Source organism: Elephas maximus, chromosome 16 (assembly GCF_024166365.1).
Source record: "Elephas maximus indicus isolate mEleMax1 chromosome 16, mEleMax1 primary haplotype, whole genome shotgun sequence".
NCBI classification, from domain to species: domain Eukaryota; kingdom Metazoa; phylum Chordata; class Mammalia; order Proboscidea; family Elephantidae; genus Elephas; species Elephas maximus.
This window is the reverse complement of record NC_064834.1, coordinates 52409330-52428615: the sequence shown is the minus strand read 5'-3', so window position 1 is coordinate 52428615 and position 19286 is coordinate 52409330. Positions and strand designations below refer to the sequence as shown.

General features: G+C 50.4%; 1 protein-coding gene across 4 annotated transcripts in view; it reads right to left on the bottom strand.

Moving 5' to 3' along the window:
- PAX2 (paired box 2) overlaps positions 1–19286 on the bottom strand; it is an 82323-nt gene that overhangs the window by 36237 nt on the left and 26800 nt on the right. For 2 of the 4 annotated variants that reach the window (XM_049855198.1, XM_049855199.1), the window contains exons 4-6: positions 13720–13805; positions 12068–12187; positions 5992–6060 (exon numbers count right to left, since the gene is read on the bottom strand). In XM_049855198.1, coding sequence (XP_049711155.1) covers positions 5992–6060; positions 12068–12187; positions 13720–13805 — 275 coding nt within the window. The remainder of the gene's footprint in view (positions 1–5991; positions 6061–12067; positions 12188–13719; positions 13806–19286) is intronic. The other 2 variants (XM_049855201.1, XM_049855200.1) reach the window with 1 other exon arrangement.

Genomic DNA, 19286 nt, shown 5'->3' with positions numbered 1-19286 from the left:
TGCATTTATGAAGTCTTTGGTGCGGAAAGCAGGGTTGCAAATGACTGCATCAGAGCGACAGTAAAGGCCATTAATTTCCTGTTATGTTTTCCTGTGTTGGGGGCTTTATTAATTTAATTTTACACTGTCGAACAACAGCGAGAGCTGACACTGCCACGCCACCGCCACGGCTGGGGTTTTCTTTTTGTGTGTGTAGCAAGGCTTTGCCTGCCATGCAAATCAACACTATTACTGGAACCAATAAAGACGTGTGGAGGGAAGAGGGAGGGATAAGGAGGCAGAGGAGGAGGGAGGGAAGGATGGAGAAGGGGAGAGAGGGGGCGAAAGCCATCCTTGGCCAGTTGCTGCTTCCTTCCATGCCTAGCATCTCCTAGTGGCCCAGGGTGTCCTCCACAATCAGCAGTTCTGCCCCTCCACTTTCCCTTCCTCCCGCCTCTTGTCTGGATTCTCTGCCTTTCCACGTCTCTACCTCTGGTGTCGCCCTCTATCCCAGTTCCTGGCAGAGCCTGGATAAGAGCACGCAGTTCCCAGGAAGAGGGGGAGATGCCTTCTCCCCATGGCCTGTCCCCAGCCAAGGCATGTTGCAGCAGCCACAGAGACCAGAGACTCGATGTGCCCATCTGCAGGCTGGGCCCAAGGCCTGTGCTGCATACTTCCTTTTCCAGGCATTTTTCTCCTCCACGCTCCCCTGCCCTCTAAATTCAAGGATCCTGGCCTGCTTACATATTATCAGTGGACACACACTCCTACACACACATGCGCCCATGTGGTCATGCACATGAAGAAGGGTCTAGAAAGGCAGATACTCCAACAAGCTTATAAGTCCCTCTGAAGAGCTCCCATGTCCTAATCTGGTCAACCATTTATTTCCCTTGAATACTTGGGAAAAAAAAAAGTCTCTAATTGTTTCCCCTTAAGAGACCTCAGTAGCTATCCTCAGTAGCTGCAGAGCACCCACTTAGTCTAGGCCAAGATGCCAGAGAAAGATGGATCCTGACATCAGAAGAAAAGGCGGATTCATGGGAGACTCAATGGTACCACATTCTGGCCCCTTTTACTACCTAGTCCTCCTGTCCACTACCCTAAGACCACCTACAATGCCTCTCATCCAGAGCGGTTTCTATAAGTGGGCTGGCTGCTTCAGGTAGTCCACACGGTCCTTGACCCAGCTCGCCACGCCTCTAGTCCACCCAGGTGTCCACACTGCCTATGTGTCTGGGTGGGTTACACTGCCAAAGGAGGTATAAATGGGCTTGGGGAGGTGAGAGAGATGGAAAGTATAGCTCCTAGAACCACACCTGCTGGACATAACCCGCCTGCATCCCTCCATCCAAGGTTTGAAGCTGGCCAGGGCTTAGAGAGATCCAAGTGAGCCCAGTGTGTGTGTGAGTGAGTTTGTGTGTGTGTGTGTGTGTGCGCGCACACATTTCTCCCTCTGTCACTGGCTTGCCTGTTCTCCTGCCTGCACTTTCTGCTTCAGGAGCTGTCTGGCAGGCTCTGAGAGGCTGTTGGATGGGATCCAGCTCTCCCTGGGAGAAAAGCATAAACTTCATAAACTGCATTTACTTTAATGCAGGTTCCTGGGGCTCCTTTCCTCAGGCTTTTCTTCTCTCCCCTTGTCTGCTCTGTCTCGATCGCATTTTATCCCTGCCTCTGTGTGCACCCAGACCTTCACACACACACTCTCTCTCACACACACACACACACACACACACACACACACACACACACACCAGCCAGCACTTCTGAAACAGATGAAGGCTGGGGCAGGTGGGAAAGGGAAAGGTGCTCCCTCAATGGAAGAAAACCCTTGCCAGGGCTGGGGGAGCCTCAGCAGCAGCCCTGGAAAGGACCCCCACGCGATGCCCATGCTCTTCTCTCCAGTGGGGATGAGCACAAAGGGTGCTTTGAAGCAGGCAGTGAGGGAGGGGATGCTGACATTTCATGGGGATGGCCAAATTAGGAGCCACCTGGAGGCTAGGGCCACAGGGCTGGGAGAAGGGGAGGGCAAGGAGGCGAGGCCTGCAAGGTTGAGGTTTGTGAGGCCTCCCTTGTCTGGTGCTGTCAAGGTCAGCAGGTTTGGGTTCACTGAAGGGTCAGGATGGTTTGAATTACTGGCTCTGCCGCAACTTAACTCAGCTATGAGGCTCGGAGGCTCATGATCAGTCTCTCAGCCCCTGAGCCAGCCCCTGCCCTCCCCTAACCCTCCTTGCCCTTCCACCCCCATGAAGCAGAATAGGAGAGACCCACAGAGCCCCAAGGCCACCAAGGCCCTGAGGAAGCCAGGGGTGAGGAGGGCCCATTGCTGTACAGGTAGCAAGGGTGGGAGAGGCTGCCAGGACCCATTCCTCTGGCCCGCAGCACTCCTGGGTCTCCCTGGTCTGCATTCTTTCCAAATCCTCTTTCTAAGGGGTCCCTCAGACCAGGTGCCTGCCCTTCTTAGCTGTCTGCTGGCCTGCAGAGGAGGAGGTGCCCTGGGAGGAGAGCAGAGAGCAGCAGGCCTGGGGGACAGCCTCAGCCTGGCTCCTCCCACCTGCAGCCGGAGCCTGTGCTTGGGGGAGAAGGGCAGAGCTGAGGCAGCAGATTTCTGGATAGGCGCCCTTGCTGTGGGAGGAGAGTGGTGCCTATCTGCAGGGCTGAAAGGGAGTTGCCAATTGGGGGACTAGGATTCGAAGAGATAGTCTAAAGGTTGGTGTGTGTATGCATGCACGTGCGTGTACAAATATGGAGATCCGGGATCACTGGATGGCCTCAGCTGAGAAAGTTGTAATACCTATACTACAGCCACCACGATTTCCAGTGATGGAGGGACACATAGAGCCATCTCTACATCACATCTGTGCATTCTCTCCTGGGAGGTAGGGCCCACCTATCCAGTCTTTCTTTTGGGCCCTTTATTAAAAAAATACTCTGTGTTAAATCTCAAAATACTTCCCCAGTCAACCAAATGTAACTCTTTATCCACAACAGTGTAAACCAGTTGGACAACTAGGACGGTTAATGATTTGGTGACAGTCTATGGTGTACGTGCAGGGATTTATGTGCAAATTCAGGGACCTATGTCAGCTACATGGCCATGGCTAAATCCCAGTATTTCCCCATGGAAAAACACAAGTCCCCCTGTGCTCAGGGCCCAAGGGAAAGTCCTGCCATAACTCACATCTACCTCTGCATAGATAACACGGTCAATGTTCAACAGGCTCATGGCCAACATTGCCCAGAGAGTTTGGCTAAACTATGCGATCCCACTAAGATAGAAATATTTCCCCCTCAGGTATGAATGGTCTAATTTCCCAGGTTACTAGGAAGATATAATCATAACGATGAATGTATGTTCATAAGTAGCTTTCTTTCTTTTTTTTTTTTTTTGGTATCTTAATGAATACTGATCTTTGAACCTTAGCCCTTTCTTGGACTGGAGTGTACATTAGCCAGGTTTTGAATAATGGCTGGAAAATAAACATAGGTTGAGCTTTGTTAATGTCGTTAAACTGAGGCACTTGTCTAGGCAGATGACTCCCTCCATGTATACCTGGTTTCTGGACTTTCATAGGATTTCTCCACGAGGGCCAAGTCTGACAGGCACTAGGTGGTACAGTGTGTGTGAACGGATGTCATCCCAGCAATAACCCACAGAGCACCTCTCCTTATAAACGCAAACTCTGCTTGGCTTCCCTCTGCCAATATAACACCTTCTTACAGTGTGTAGCAAGAGTCTGAAAGAAGAAAAGTCCAATCCGTTGCTGTGGAGTCAAATCTGACTCATGGCAACCCTGTATGTGACAGAATAGAACTGCTTCATAGGGTTTTCTTAGCTGTACTCTTTATGGCAGCAGATTGCCAGGCCTTTCTTTCACAGCGCTACTAGGTGAGTTCAAACCACCAACATTTAGGTTAGTAGTTGAGTGCAAGCCATTTGCACCCCCCAGGGGCCTGCAAGAGCCTGGGAGGTGAGTAAAAGCAAAAAGAGGCTCCACCACTCCCTGCCCACAGGGTAAGCTCACTTCAGAACTCTGAGAGCACATTCCTAGGTGGGTATTTTCTAAGAAGGGACTTGGATGACTGGATGTGTGTCTGGGTGAGGATTATGTGGTAAACAGACATAATTGTGCCCAAGTGCTGTGTTTAGGTAAGGAGCTGGGGCAACCTCATTTTTTTTTTCCCCCAATACGGTGTGACCTCACCAAGACGTCTGCGCCCTCTCCGACCCCCCTTCCAGCTCCTTCAGGCTGAATCCTGTCCCACTAAAATGGAGTACACTCAGCAAGGATTCTCCCAGCTCTTCCCATGCAGGGAGGGCTCAGGTCCTCTCTGACTCTGCCAGCCTCCTGCGTCTGGCCCAAAAGACCCCAGAGTATATAGGCACGGTGAGCCTGAGAAACAAGTACTCTGGCCTTACCTCAGCCTCAGCCCGTCTCCCTGTGCCCACCTCTCGCTCAGTTCAGAGCCAGCCTGCCAGGGAGCAGACACCTGCAGACTCCCCCATCAGCCTCCTCCATGAGAGCAGCTGCACTCACAAAGATCCAGGGCCTAGGCAGCTTGGCTGTGGCACCCTCTGCTCTTCTCTGGGGTGCTCCTTGCCCCTTTTTCTGACCCTGGCACTCTTCCTGCTACCCCGCCAGAAAGACAGCGGGGAGGAGAGGCCGGTGACCAGGACATGCCTGGTTTACATTAATGAGCTACACCGACTGTAATCCAGCCACAGAGGCAGTCTACAAAAGGAGGCGATCGCGGGCGGCCAGGAGCAGAGCTGCTCAGGTAATTGGTTTATCTATCTGGAAGCAGGGGGAGCAATCTCAGCACAGACAGACTAGCAGTAAAGTCTCTTCCTTAAGGCTATTTCCTTTGTCTTTTCAATTGCTTGCACATCCATGTGAGAGAGGGAGAGAGTGTTAAAGAGAGAGGGAGAGGGAGAAATGTTAATTTGTGAATTAATGGCTTTTCTCAGCGGAATTGTAAATTCAAATGTCACCTCACACGGTGACACCATGGCTGGTCTGCTGAAGAAGCAATGATAAGATCCCCCACCTCCCTCGGTGCCCCTCCCTCCCCAAAGATAGCTGTGGAGTGGAACATGCTACTTTTAATTTGCAATAACAACACAACAGAGGTATGCAGTAATGACTGCCTTCTTCCACCCTCCTCCTGGCTTCCTTCCCTCCCAGTCCAGTGGGCTCCCCATTTCCCCCCTCCCCACCCCTTTGCTCTTCTGAAACAACACCTCACCTTGCCCTGGCTGCCCCCTACCCTGCCCCAGCCAGGGCCTGATCACATGGTGGGGGGGGGGGGGGTTGCCTTTGGAATTGACGATGCTGCAACCCTCTCTTCTCCTTCAATAATCAGGGAATTAATGACCCTGAAGTTAAAGTGAGGCTGATACCGAGGCCCTGCCCAGCGTTGGGAAAAAGCCTTCATTGTTTTCAAGCAGGAGGCGGGCAGCAGTGAGGGAGATTCATGGATGGAGATTGAATATGCAATTTTCTTTCACCTTGCCAAGAGCTGCCCCTGGGCTGTGCCTGGCCTAAATTTTTCCTTTTACCATCTCTGCCTTATCCGGCCCTCCCACCTCCCTTCCATTCTTTCCAGAAAATTACCTTCAAAATTGATTTCCACTTTTACAAACAAATATAATGGGAACACAGGAAAAAACTTGGGCCGTGATGAATTAGGGCTGTCAGGTGCTTCCAGGTCTCCTTTGCTTTTGTTTTACTACTCGATCTGCTCTTTGTTTTTCCAAAGGCTGGAAAAAGTGCCCTCCATCCACCAAGTGCCTGACCCTTCCGGCCACTGGGGCCTCAACCCCAAACCCCAAGGCAGAAGTGATCCAGGCCCTGAAGCTCTATTAGCCTCTTAGTTTCTGATGGAAGCCTGAGCCACCTCTTCCTTTTCCACTCTCTGGCCCTTAGGAACCCACTCTCTGAATGGTCTCTAACCACCACCCCCAAGCTATTTCCCTTGACCCCCACACCATGTTCCCTCTGGCCCCCATACCTCTTAAAGTCCAGACCAGATGCAAACCTCCACCTCCTCTAATGTGGGCAGGATCAGTGTATACCTCGACTAGAGCAAATAAGAGACAGACAGACACTGAGAGATCCCAAAAGACAGGAAGGTAGAAGACCAGAGCAAGACCTGAGATTGGGAGACCAGGCTCCTCTTCAAAGGGCTGCAAGAGTTCCAAGCCGCAGGTCCACACAGCCTGAGTGGGCAGGGGATCCTGCCTCAGTCCCCCTAGCCTTGGGCCCCAGGCTACCCCTGGAGGTAGGCTCAGGGCATCCCCATCCATTTGCCAACAGAATGCAAGGTGATGCCTATGGGGCCCTTTGGGCAAAGCTCTATATACACAATTGTGCCTCAGACCACAGATGCTTAACACAGGCAGACCTGGCTTCCAGGTCTCTACACTCACTGGCCTGGTGGGCAGGCACATGCTCACACCTGACAATCTCTTTAAGCACGCACACAACCCAGCAAATTGTACACCTTCCCAACACTTGGCATTCCATACCTCCTTTTACCCAAAGATCTCGAGATGGTAGGAAACACACACATACTCATACTTGCATAAGCAGTGTAAAAACTTATCTATGGGCCCATAAAATAAACATATAAGCTTGCATTTGGGAACAGAAATGTACATCAATGGACAGAAGGAGTGATGCCTCCATGTTAGACAAAGGAGAAGGTGCTATCATTATTTACATACACCTAAATGCCTGTGGATGCTAAGTGATAGCATGTGGCCTGACTGGATAGCTACAGAGCAAACGAGCAGGAAGACAAAGGTCCTCCAAAGCACACATGGGAGGCTGACTTGTTTTTCGCACTGCGCTGGTCCTATCTACGTTAGGTTATCCATGGAGCAGCTTCTCTAGGCTGCCCTAGTTATAAGCAGCCACACCAAAGTTAGGGAGCCTGTGCCCAGATAAGTTTCTCTCTGACATAACTTCACCTCCCCTAGAAACATAACACTGTCAATTAAGCCTTCCTTCCCAGATACATAAAGACCCATTTTCCAAGATGGACTTGGTCAACACTTTATATCCATGATCTCATTTAACCCTCTCCACGGTCCCCATGAAGCAAGTGCTGTTACATCTCCATTGTACAGAGGAGACAACTGAGCTGATGGAGGTTGACTTGGCCAAGGTCATACCACTAGGAAGTGGCGCTAGAGTTCAAAGCCAGCTGTACTCCACAGCCCATACTTTTCCCCACTGAGCCACTCTTCCCACCAGTGCTAGGCTCCACGAGCTGCACAGCCTGCCTTGGCCCTTGCTGCCCTTCCTGGTGAAGTCTGTGCAGCCTTCCCTGGCCTGAGGCCAGGGCTCCTAGACAGGGCAGGTGTTGCTCATTTCCACAGCTGAGTCCCTTTACTGGATCCAAGCCTAACCTGAGCACCACCCTTGTGGGCTTCTCAGAGGGTAACCAACTCAAGAAATAAAACACTTCTTCCAGTTATGGCTTCATCCCAAGCAGAAGGGAGCAACTAAAGGCAGTGACAAGCCTCAGCCATTTGCATCTGTGCAGCCTGCCCCACTGCAAACTCACAACTGCACTGGCTTGGCACCATTCAGCTGCACAAGTCATTGTGCACCTGATTAACGGAAGGCAAAACCACAGCCCAGTGCAATCCCACACAGCAAAGGAGGAGACCAGCACACCTTCCCTCACACAGACCAATAGGCTTACACCATATGACTCCATGTGGATTTTTGGACAAGTTATGTAACTGCTCTATGTTTCAGCAACAACACCGGTGTACAGCAATGCTTTGGGCTCCAGCCAAAAGCAACTGAGTGGGAAGAAAGGACTTCAGAGTTTGAGCCTGATTGTAGATAGGGAGACAAGAGTCTCTATCCTCCAGCTGTGTAAGCCAGAGCATGGAACATTCAGGGAATCAGTGTCCCTTCAAAGTGCCCAGGGAATCCAGCCCCAGTATAACCCACCACAACCCACTGCCTTCAAGTTGATTCTGACTCATAGTGACCCTATAGGACATGGTAGAACTGCCCCATAGGGTTTCCAAGGCTGTAAATCTTTATGGAATCAGACTGCCACATCTTTCTTCTGTGGAGAGGCTGGTGATTTCGAGCCGCTGACCTTTCAGTTAGCAGATGAGTGCTTAAACAGAGCCCCACCAAGGCTCCTTTAGCCCCAATATCCCAGAAAAACCCAGTGCCGTCGAGCTGATTCCGACTCATGGTGACCCTATAGGACAGAGTAGAACTGCCCCACAGAGTTTCCAAGGAGCGCCTGGCGGATGTGAACTGCCAACCCTTTGGTTAGCAGCCACAGCACTTAATCACTACGCCACCAGTGTTTCCAGCCCCAATATAAAATACTCATCCATAATTGTAGCTAAGAAGAGGCGAGCATTTTGGCGGATGCTGGATGGGGGCTCTACCCTCTCTGACTGATGGGCAGCCTGTTTTTTGGATGCTTCATGACATAACTTCCTCATCTATCCCTAACTCATTCTGGGAACTTCTAGACTCTTGGGAGGAGGGTCAAGGCGTCTTCACTAGCCATTTCTCAAAAGAAAGTCTGTGAGATTTTTCCATACCTCCAAAGGTCAAAGAATGAGGAGTCTCAAGCAGGTTCACAGTCACTGTCCATCTCCTTTTCCCCCAGAGCCACAGCTGATTGGCCTTTTACTAATATTCCCACAGCTATGATTGCTACAGATACTAATAACACTGTCCACATTCTGAGTGCCAATGCCAATAATACTTTGGATATTATCACTGCAACACCAATAACTACTGCTGAGACTGTCTCCAATAATGCTAGCACATGCTGCAGTGATTGTCCTCACTAATGCCCACCACCGTGACATTGTTAGAGCTGAAGAATAGGCCGAACTGCACCCGAGACTTGGGATCAGCTTCCCTGAGGACAGAAGCTCATAGCTTGCTCTCGGGGTGTGACACTTCTAGTGAGAGGCCCAGTGCCTGGGGCCAAAGGAGGACCAGCCTGGCAGGAGAATCAGTGGTCCTTCTAGAGGGAGATGAGCCCCTACAGGGAGTGGAGGGTCTAGTCCCTTGACATGTATTCCCATCCCTGTCCCAACACCCCTCAGTTCCCAAGTCAGTTTTCACTTTTGTCTGCAGTTCTGCTCCAAAGCTGAAGGACACACCTGGGTGTCTATGCAACCTCTGCCTGCTGCCGCCTCCTGCAAAAACCTACCAGCTGCTTTGCTACCTTGGCCTGACTGCAGAGTTGGGCTACATCATCTTGACACATAATTATCTCCCCTATTCTTAATCATCTGAGCTGCTCCCTAATGCAAACAGGGGCCTGGATGCTTGGAGGCACCCAGGGTGGAGGAGGGGGATGAAGGTCTGTGAAAGGGCTTTGCTCTCTCCTCTCCTCTCTCTTCCCACCTGGGTCTGATAGATCAAGTCAGGGTCCAGGGAGAGCTAGCTTCCTAAAAAAACCAGGGAAAGGACGGCTCAATCTGGCCTGAGGCTGGTCTAGAAAAGGCAGGAGCCAGGTTAAGAGGAAGGGGAAGTCAGGGCAAAAAACTCCCTCCTACCAAAAAATGGAACGAGGTCTCTGATCCTTCTTGCTACCTGGCAAGGCTTAGGAGATAGTGTTTAAGCAGTAAGGGGAAACTTGGAGGGCCCCCATTATCCCTCACCTAAAAGACATTAACTGCTTTCCAAGATGTCTCCCGGCTTCCCTCTTGGTTGGTCACACTGCTGGAGGGTGAGCTTCCCCCAACCCAGCCTTCTTCGTGTCCCTTCCTGCTGATGCCTTAAGCAGCTATTCCTACCTTCAGAAAAAAGTCCAAACTTCTCATATGATCCAGTCTTGGCCTGATATCCTGTGACCCTAACCCCTCTCCCTAGTCTTACCTCCTACTACTTACCCTTGCCCTTCATCACAGCCAAAGTTCCCTGAATTTTCTCGCCACAGTACCTTCTGGTCACAAGGCTCAGTCTAGGAGATTTTCATGCTACCATTGTCTTATCATCATCCTCATTCATCCTTCAAGCTCCTCCTCAGGCGGCAGCCCTTCCTGACAGTTTTCTCCCTCCCCGCTCTGAACTCCCATGGCTTACAGCCCAGATCTCTGTTGCAACACTGATATCTGATGGGCCTTTCTGCTCTCTGGGCTCATGTGCTTTACACGCCCCGCTAGACTATAAGCTCCTTAAGGACAAGAATCATATCTTGTTCTGCTTTGAGATTTTATAGCACCAGGTCTTTCTTGCAACTGATGTGCAGGAAAGGTTCATTGAACTGAATAGACCAGAAACAATAAGTGTGATCAGCTATCCAGAGAGAAGGGTGCTCTGTCCTGGGCCAGCCCAGCCTGGCCCTGGGTGGCAACAGACTCGCGCCAGGGCCTCCCTACCTCTGGTCTCCTTTCATGGCCTTCAGGAGGAGCCCAGGGAGCAGAGGGCGTGCTTGGCCCCAACCTCAGGCCCATGGGGGAGCATAAAAGTTATTACAGAGTTAAAGTCATTACAGAGGCTTCTCCCGGCCCACTGGATGCCTTACACTCTGCTAAAAAAAGCAGCGGCTGGTGGTTTAAAGGAGAAACCCTTTAGGGTTTGAGGCAGAATCTTCTAAACCACTCAAAGAATCAGAGGGCTTGGCTAATACCTGAGTATGGGAAGCCCTCGGGGGGAACTGGGACTTAAGGCTTTTACTCAGCCTCCCCCTGCCCATCAGGGGCTGCCGCCAAAACAACCACAATGAAATTTAGTGAGTGGCAAAGGCCGTGGCAGCCAAATGGGTTTGGATATTTTGGAAGAAGGAGAAATAGAGCCAGACAAGCTGTTTCCCTGTGAAACGAGGCCATTAGGGCTTCTGGAAGGAGGCCAGCACCAGGTCATCACTGTCTTGCCAGACCTAGGCCTCTCATCCACTCCATCCCTTCCGCTGAAGGCCAGGGCTCTTTCTCTTCACCCGTAATCTAGGCCTAGGGAACATCAGACCACGGGCCCAGGGAATCCCGGCTTTATCCTTTTTCTATTCCTTACCATCTAAAGCTGCCCCCATCAAGGGCTTGTCTATGCTTGGGATGACCATATCATTTATTGTCCAAACAGAACATTTTTTAGAGTAAAAGGAGATGCTGACTGGCCAAGATGTGGAGACAATAGGCATAAATCGAGACTGTCTTGGTATAGTGGGGCGTGCACTCACCCCTTTATGCTCATCCTTATGGATTCTGTCCATTCCGTGGGAGATATTCTTAAAACCATACACTTTCCCTAGGCCAGATTACATCTTTTCCAGTGGGGATCCTGAGAGAACTGAGGCAGGAAGCAGGCTGCAGACACTGTACCTCTGCTTGTCTCCCATGGCCCTGGCCTCATGCACCAGAAGAGAACCAAATGTTCACCAAGGGACCCCTTATGGCACAATGTGTGTGAATTCTCAGTAGAGGAAAAACCTGGAATCTCAGTCTTTCTTCATTTCAGTGACCCCCTTAATTCATTTTTCCTCTCCTCCTTACCATTCTTCTTCATTCTCTACTCCTTTTAACTGCCCGACACTGTGCTGAGGTGTTCCAGGGACTGGGGGATGGGAAAGAAGGAGCCTGAGTGCTGTTTCCTCTCATGGAGAAGAAGAGTCAAGGGGCCAGCTCCCTGTGTAGTTTATTGGGGGTGGTGTCCATGTGTGACAGAGAAAAGACACCCAGGTCAGGTGCAGATGACATTACTCCCCACCTCCTGCTGGGTTGGGATCAGGTGAGGACAAGGCAGGTTGGCCTTTCATCCTCGGGTCAGAGACCAGCTGTCCCCCAAACTCCAAAACCTTCCCAGGTAAAATGTCTCATGCTCCTCCTCCTGGCATCCCACAGGGATCGATGGGTGAGTCCCAGTGGAAGATGAGGCAGTTAGGGCTGCTGAGCAGATGGTGAAGCTGATGGCCCCACCAGTAGCCTCCCTCCCTCTATCCAGGAGCCAGCAGGACAGTGTGGGTACCTGGGCTTTGCTACTAAAATTGATCTCACAGCAGAGCAGCTGGAGGCCGGGCCGAAACCGGAGCTCTGAGTCCAAGGACAAAGCATGCAAAAGGGAAGCCAAACCTCTTCCCTCCTCCCTACCTTCATCACGTTTCCTCTTCTCACCATTGGAGCGAGGAATTCCCAGGATCCCATTGATGGAGTAGGATCCCACTGGATCATTGGAGGCGCTGGAGACAGGAGGGGAGGCTGTGCTGGGAACTGGATGAGAGGAAGGAGAACATGCCATAAGAAGAGCAGTTGTGACCTCAGGCCAGAGCCCCAGGGCTGGTGGCAAAGAAGCAGAAGAAATAAGGGGTGGGGGTTCATAGTCCCCTTCTTCCTCTGGGGCTAAAGTGGGAACATGTTTCTACATATAGTCCAGGCTATTCAATTCTGCCCAGCCCTGGAGTGAATGGAGACCATCAACCCCAAGCCTTCTCAGTAGACCTATAGATTTCACTGAAGATGAATTTCAGGCCCAGGAAACACTAAGACTGATTCAATCTGGAAAGTGGTTCCACGCTCCTCTAGAGAGCATAGTTCCTAGGCTGCCTCCCTCACAGCTCCTTCAATCCCCAGGGCTGAACAAATCCCTCTAACAAACCACAGCTCATCATTTCTCAGTCTCTTGGGCTGAGTCTTTACCAGTCCTGATTTATGGTCTGTGGTTTTCTAAGATCTGCCTAATTCTTCAGAAGACACAGAATAGTCCTAATACACCCCAAGGTGCACAGCTCCTCTCCCCTCCGTTGCTTCTGGTCTTGAAACCACTTGAGCAGTTCCTAATCTTCCCCTGAGGGCACAAACTAGTGAACCTGTTCACTGAGCGGTGATCAGCTCAGGTACAGCTTGGCCTCACCCTCCTTCCAGGCACATGCTGTTACACAGGCCTAATAAACAACAGCTCCTGCCAACTCCGGGAGGGCTGGGACCAGCCATTGCTACTTCCTGCTGGTCAAGAGAGTAGGGAACAGCTGCCAAGAGGGGCAGCAGGAAAAGTTTAATCACTTCCTAGCCCCTCAAGCTTAAATATGGCTACAGCGGCACCAAGTACCCTTGGGCCTGAGGGAAGCCCAAGCCATGTGTGGAGGTGGGCGGGGCCTTCACGGGTGTTCTGAGACGCCTGGTCACCTCTCTGAGAGGCCATGAGCAAGGGTGAGTAAATGAGGAGGACGGTGAGGGGCAGGGAGCTGCAGAGTGAGTGAGATAGAGACAGAGATCACGAACACAGGCCAAGCAAAGCCAGAGGCCATGAGGAGGAGAGAAGAGATACAAATCCAGAGACACACATAGGGAGTGGTGAGAACAGAGGGGAAAGGCAGAGGGAAGGAGAGAAGAGAGAAGGACAAGTAAAAATTTTTTTATTTAAATAGGAAGATGGAGTAAGAGAACAGATGTGAAAGAAAGAGGGACAGGCAGGGAGACAGAATCAGATAAAAGGTGAAGGCAAGGGAGGAGAGATGGGAAAATAAAAAGAAACTCTAAAAGAAGGATATTGATTTAAAAGAGAGAGAGAGAGAGAGGCTGAGTAAGATAAGTAAGGCAGAGGTGAGGTGATGTGGGTGGGAGACAGAGAACAATTCAGGTGGACTAGTCTCTGTCAGGGAAACCCTGAACCTCTAGGAGCTCAGGAATTAGCAAACTGGCCAGTCAAGCCTTGGACCTCAGACTGGATGGAATGCTCCTGGGGGTGGAGCCAGGCTTCCTCAGTGGGCCCAGCTTCCCCTTCCTCATTCCCTGAGCTCTCTTACCAATGGTGTGGCCGGGGGCAGTCACTCCCGTCCCAGCCCCATCCGGCGTTGGGTGGAAAGGCTGCTGAACTTTGGTCCGGATGATCCTGCAACAGCATCACAACAGCATCACACATCATGTGCCTCTCCTGGTCTGGCCACCTCCAGCCCAGCCCTTGGAAGGGCTCTCCCAAGCTCCCCTCATTCCTTCCCCATCAGTCTATTCCCTGCAACCCTGCCCTCATTGACAGCTGCCAGGCACAGTCTTCCCTCCTGGTGGCTCCGCAGGGCCCATCTAGTGTAGCTATGAGCGGAGGCAATCTGCACTGTGCTCTGCCCTGTGCATCGTCCGGCTGCAGGTTGAGTTTTGGTAGCGAGGATCAGGGCCGTACACTGAGTGGAGCTCAGTATCCTTTCCCTTTCTGCGGGTGGGGACTGCTGTGGCTTGCTGTCCACCCTTCCCTCCTCAACCACACTTATCTTCCGCTGGTAACAGGAATCCTGGTCTAGTGGCCATTTTGGAGCAGTGTTTCCTACTGGAACTGTGTCACATGCCTCCAGAGTCAGGGGAAGGGGTGGAATTTCCCCACCCCTTGAGCTAAGAAGTAGCCAGGAAAGAGCTGGGTCATAGGGGACCCTTTTGTCCCCAGGATTCCAACATAGCACATGGTCCCTCTGCTGGCTGTCAGGCCCTAAACAACCTCTTCTTGAGTCCACTTATGGTCCTCAAGCAAGTCCAAGCCCTGGCCCCACCCAGCTGGCTGGCTGATGGCCTCCTTTCCTGCCTGAGGGTCTTACTTGGGTCACAGTCTCTTCACTGCCCAGTTGAAAAGCCTGTTGCCCTCCCTGCAGACCCAGGGGTGGAGAAGGAATCAAGCATGGGGGTGGGGGAGGGTGAGCCTGCTTTTCAGTGATTTAGAAGAGCCAGGCCCAGTGATCCAAAAGACCAACCCTGGGACTGGCGCTGAGGAGTGGCCTTCTCCACCCACTGGTCAAATTAGGTTCCCTTGCAAGCAGCTTTTCCCAGGGCCTTGCTTCTCCCCCCAGAGAGGTATGTGAGCCATGCTCACCTCAACCAGCCAGGTGAGTCACAAGCCACAGCAGACTCAGCTCTAACCGGCTTTTACTGAGCACTTGCAGGCAATAGGGATGAAGCCCCTACATCACAGTGCTGGAAATTAAGTTAAAAAAACAAAACAAACCCATTAGCCATTGAGTCGCTTCCGACTCAAAGCGACCCTATAGGACAGAGTAAAACTGCCCATTAGGGTTTTCAAGGAGCTGCTGGTGGGTTCAAACTGCCGACCTTTTGGTTAGCAGCCATAGCTCTTAATCACAGAGAAATTAAGTTAGGGAGAGAAAATATAGATCCCCCCACAAAAGCTAAGTAAGCATGAGGGGGCCTGGGAGTAAGTACCAGAAGGATTCAGAGGAGGAAACCCCTTGTAGTTGGGGGAGTGGGGGAAAACGCCACTGAGCAGTTAGAACTTGATGTAGATCTTCAAAGCAGAGTAGGACTGAAGTTGGAGGCATGTAGAATAGTGGAAGAAGTCCCTGGGTAGTGCAAACGGTTAACACACTCAGCTACTAACTGAAAGGTTGGAGGTATGAGTCCACCCAGAGATACCTTGGAGGAAAGGCCTGACGATCTACTTCCAAAAAATCAGTCACTGAAAACCGTAAGGAACACACTTCTACTCTGACACACATGGGGTCTCCATGAGTCAGAATCAGCTCATAGCAACCGGTTTTAGGACAGTGGAAAGAGCACAGGGTTGCAGGTTAGGGGCTCTGAGTCCAGTTCTGACTCTATCATTAGGACGCCACATAGCTTTGTGTTTAACATTCAGCATCTTTGGGCCTCAGCTTCTTCAGCTGTAAAATAAATGGGCTGGACTGCAGGAGCACGAAGGTCTCTTTCCCAGTGAAAAATAATATGCTTCTGAATCTGAAAGGGGGGCCACAAAGATGGCGTTTTGCCCACGTCCAGGCGTAGACATGCATGTGTTTTTTGGCCTTTGACATAAATAAGTCGTCTGGGGGCAGTCATCAGTATTGAGCAGTTCAGGTGGGCCTGAGCTGGTCCAAGACCAGTTTTAGCTGGACTGAAGACCCCAGTCTCTTGTTTTCTTTAACTGAGTTGGAACTGGAAGTACACCTAAATAAGGAGATACTCTAAAAGCAGAGGGGTGCTTGACCTTGCAACTGAGCCACCATGCTGTGAGGACCCCAGGCCACACAGAGAACCATGTGAAGCTGATTCCACTAAAAGCCCCATCTAAGGATTCAGCCCACAGACAGCTGCCGGAATATGAGTGAATGAGTCTTCAGTTGATTCCAGTCCCCACCCTTTGAATCACCCCAGTTGATGCTGAGTGGAACAAAAACAAGCTATCTGTACTAAGCCTTGCCCAAATTGCAGATTTGTAAACAAAATAAAAGTTACCTTTGTTTTAAGCCAAAATAATAATAATATGCTTCTAAAAATGAGCAAAGAAGCAGAGAAACGGGTGTTATAAACAGGTACGGGGGCAGGGTAGAAGCAAAGACATGGATACTTTAATGTGCATGATGTTTTCAGGGGTCAATGCCTAGACCAATCAGCTAGAAACAGTGGAAAGGAGGCTGAAAACTTGGGGATGATGATAGCTATTTTCCATTTATTGAGTACCTAAAACAAACAAACAAAAAAAACACCTGTTGCTGTAGAGTTAATTCTGACTCATAGCAACCCTATAGAACAGAGTAGAATTGCCCCATAAGGTTTCCAAGAAATAGTTGGGGGATTCCAATTGCTGACCTTTTGGTTAGCAGCCAAATGCTTAACCACTGCACCACCAGGGCCCCTCTGAGCACCTGCTATGTGCCAATATTATGAGCGATTTAAAATATGTATATGTAATTTTGTTAATTCTCACAACAACTGCCAAAGAAGAGTAAATAGCTTACTCAAGATCACACTGCTAGTTAGGGCAGAGTCCGAATGCAGCCTCCAAAATCTGTGCTTTTGGTTGCTTTACCATACTTCCACCAACATGTAAGAACCAGGTTTGGAGGGTCTCAAGCCATGAATGCTTTCTAACCCAGAGGGGTCACGTACAAACTGATCACAGTAAAGCAATACACAGGCATGAAGCATTAAGGACTAGCCTCTGGAAAGAAAGGGAAGAATTTCCACAACATTGCAAAAGCAGAATGGCCAGGATTTGACTACTAACTCATGTCAACTGTGGTTCTCAGGACCCAATTTTGTGCAACTGCAAGGTTGGTGGTATGTACTGTTGGCAGGAATAGGGTGTAGGGATGTAGCTGGTTTTGGAACAGTGATGACATTGGTACCAGACGTTCCACATTTGAGCTGGTGGGGGAGTATGCAGGTGGACATGCCCATGCGTCAGTTGACAACGCAGATACAAATTTAGGAGACTGTCAAGGAAATGAGTGTTGAAAGGTAGGAGAGGCCTAAGGAGTAGAGGCTGGAAGACACCCACTTTCAGAGAAAGGGGGAAAGGACCTGACCTTGCAAAGAAGTCAGAGAATTGTTCACACAGGAAATGGGAGAAGCTGGGTCAGGCAGTTTCACGTAAGACAGCGGAGAAGAGTATTTTGAGGAAATCATAATCCACAGTACCAACTGTGACATAAAGATTGAGGAGAGTTGGCAATAAGAAGAAACATAGATTTGGGAATTTTGATGACCACTGATGAGCTTGGAGAGAGGGTCTCAGCAAAGTGACGGAAACAGGAACCAGACAGAGAGGTTAGGAAGCGAATGGGGGATAAGGAGAGGGAGGCAATAAGAGCAGACTGCTACCTTCAGAAGTCTGTCAGGGAAGAGGGAAGGAAAGAAAGGTGTGGAAGCCAGAGGATGGAACTAGCAGCTGAGTGGAGGGAAAATCTGGATAAGTTTATAGGCTGAGGAGGAAAAACCAGCGAAGAGGGAGAAACGGAAGTTGCCTGAGAGAACGTAAATGGTTGAGAGAGCAAGGCAGAACCAGGAGGGAATGGATTGGAGGGCACAGGGGAAGGAGTCAGCCAGATGTGGCATATTTTGACATGGCCAAAAGCTTCAAAAAGGTGCTTTTCTCTCTCAGCAAAGCAGAAGGTAAGGTCATCTCCCAAAAGATGAAGAAAGGGGGAAGGTTTGGCACATGATCACAATGGGAAAGATTAGAGAGTAGCTAAGGACAGCGTAAACTCGTCTACAAGAAAAGCCTAGAATCAGCTGCTTCTGATTCATTGCACTAAAGCTTCTGGGGATTTCAATGGGCACTGCCGGTGGCCCTGGCTTGAGGGGCTCTGGACTAAGGGAGTTCCCGTGCTGGGGCTGGGTGAGGCAGATAACTGGATGGCCTTGCCGAGTTTCTGTCTTTGTTACCCAGAGCCTATGACCCCAGGGCACTGGTGTGGATTTAGCTGAGGCAGCAAGTGATGGAAAATCACTACTCCCTGACACCAGCTTGGTGGTGCATGGGAAAGGAGCTGGGCAGGGTGCGTGCTGTAACTCATGCTCTCGATGTCTACCCACAGCCCCCAAGCAGTAGACGCTTGCCAGTCCCCAGCGCTGATCTCAGAGAATTTAAGAATTGGGGCCACGGAACCCTGATGGTCATCCTTTGCAACCCTGCACCCCATACAACAACCCAACAACTCATGGGAATTTCACTAAAGGCTAGAAGAATGATGTAAAGCAGTTGCTCTGGACAACCACCTGATATTATTTCCTCTTCTTCCTCCTCCTCCTCCAATTCTTTTTCATTCTTGACCCCAAAGGACATCCATGTCCTCCATGGTCCCAGGCAGGTTTGGCCTGGAAGGTCAAGTCCTTGGATATGAATCCTTGGAGGTGCAGTTAGGAGCACTGGAGGGCATATCTCCTGGTTCCACAGACAGACTGCCCTGCTAAGTGCCTGCTTCCCACTTCTCTCTCCAGCATGCTTTCCTCCACCACTTCAGATGAGAGTCTGTCCTCTCCTGGGAACCTCCAGGGCTTTGGTCTGAGCTCCAGCATGGGGACTTGCAGGTACTTAGAGTCTCTCACATTCACAAGGGCATGAGCACAGCAAACAGAATCAGGGTATGGCTCTGGGGTCATTCTGCTTGAGTCTGAATCTCAGCTCTGCTACTTACTGCCTGTGAAAGCCTTGGTTTCTTGTTATTCCCTCATCTGTAAGTTAAGATAATACTATCCACTTCATAGGACTGTCGTGAGGATTAAATAGGATAATCCATGTAAAGTAATTAGCATGATGTTTTGCTCAATAAATGCAGGGGTTAAAAGTGCTCAGCTGTTAACCAAAAGGTCTTCGATTCGAACCCACCAGCTGCTCCATGGGAGAAAGATGTGGCAGTCTGCTTCAGTGAAGATTTACAGACTTGGAAACCCTATGGGGTCGCTGTGAGTCAGAATCAACTCGATGGCAGTGGGTTTGGGTTTTTTTGGTATAATAATAGTAACTACTGGTATTATTATTCCTATGAGTGACCCCTAACTTCGGATGTTTTCTATTTCGGGGCTGAGCCGGGTGCAAGCAGGAGCCCTTCCAGCCCAATATGTCTGATCAATGCAAGTGCTACTGAGACTAGAA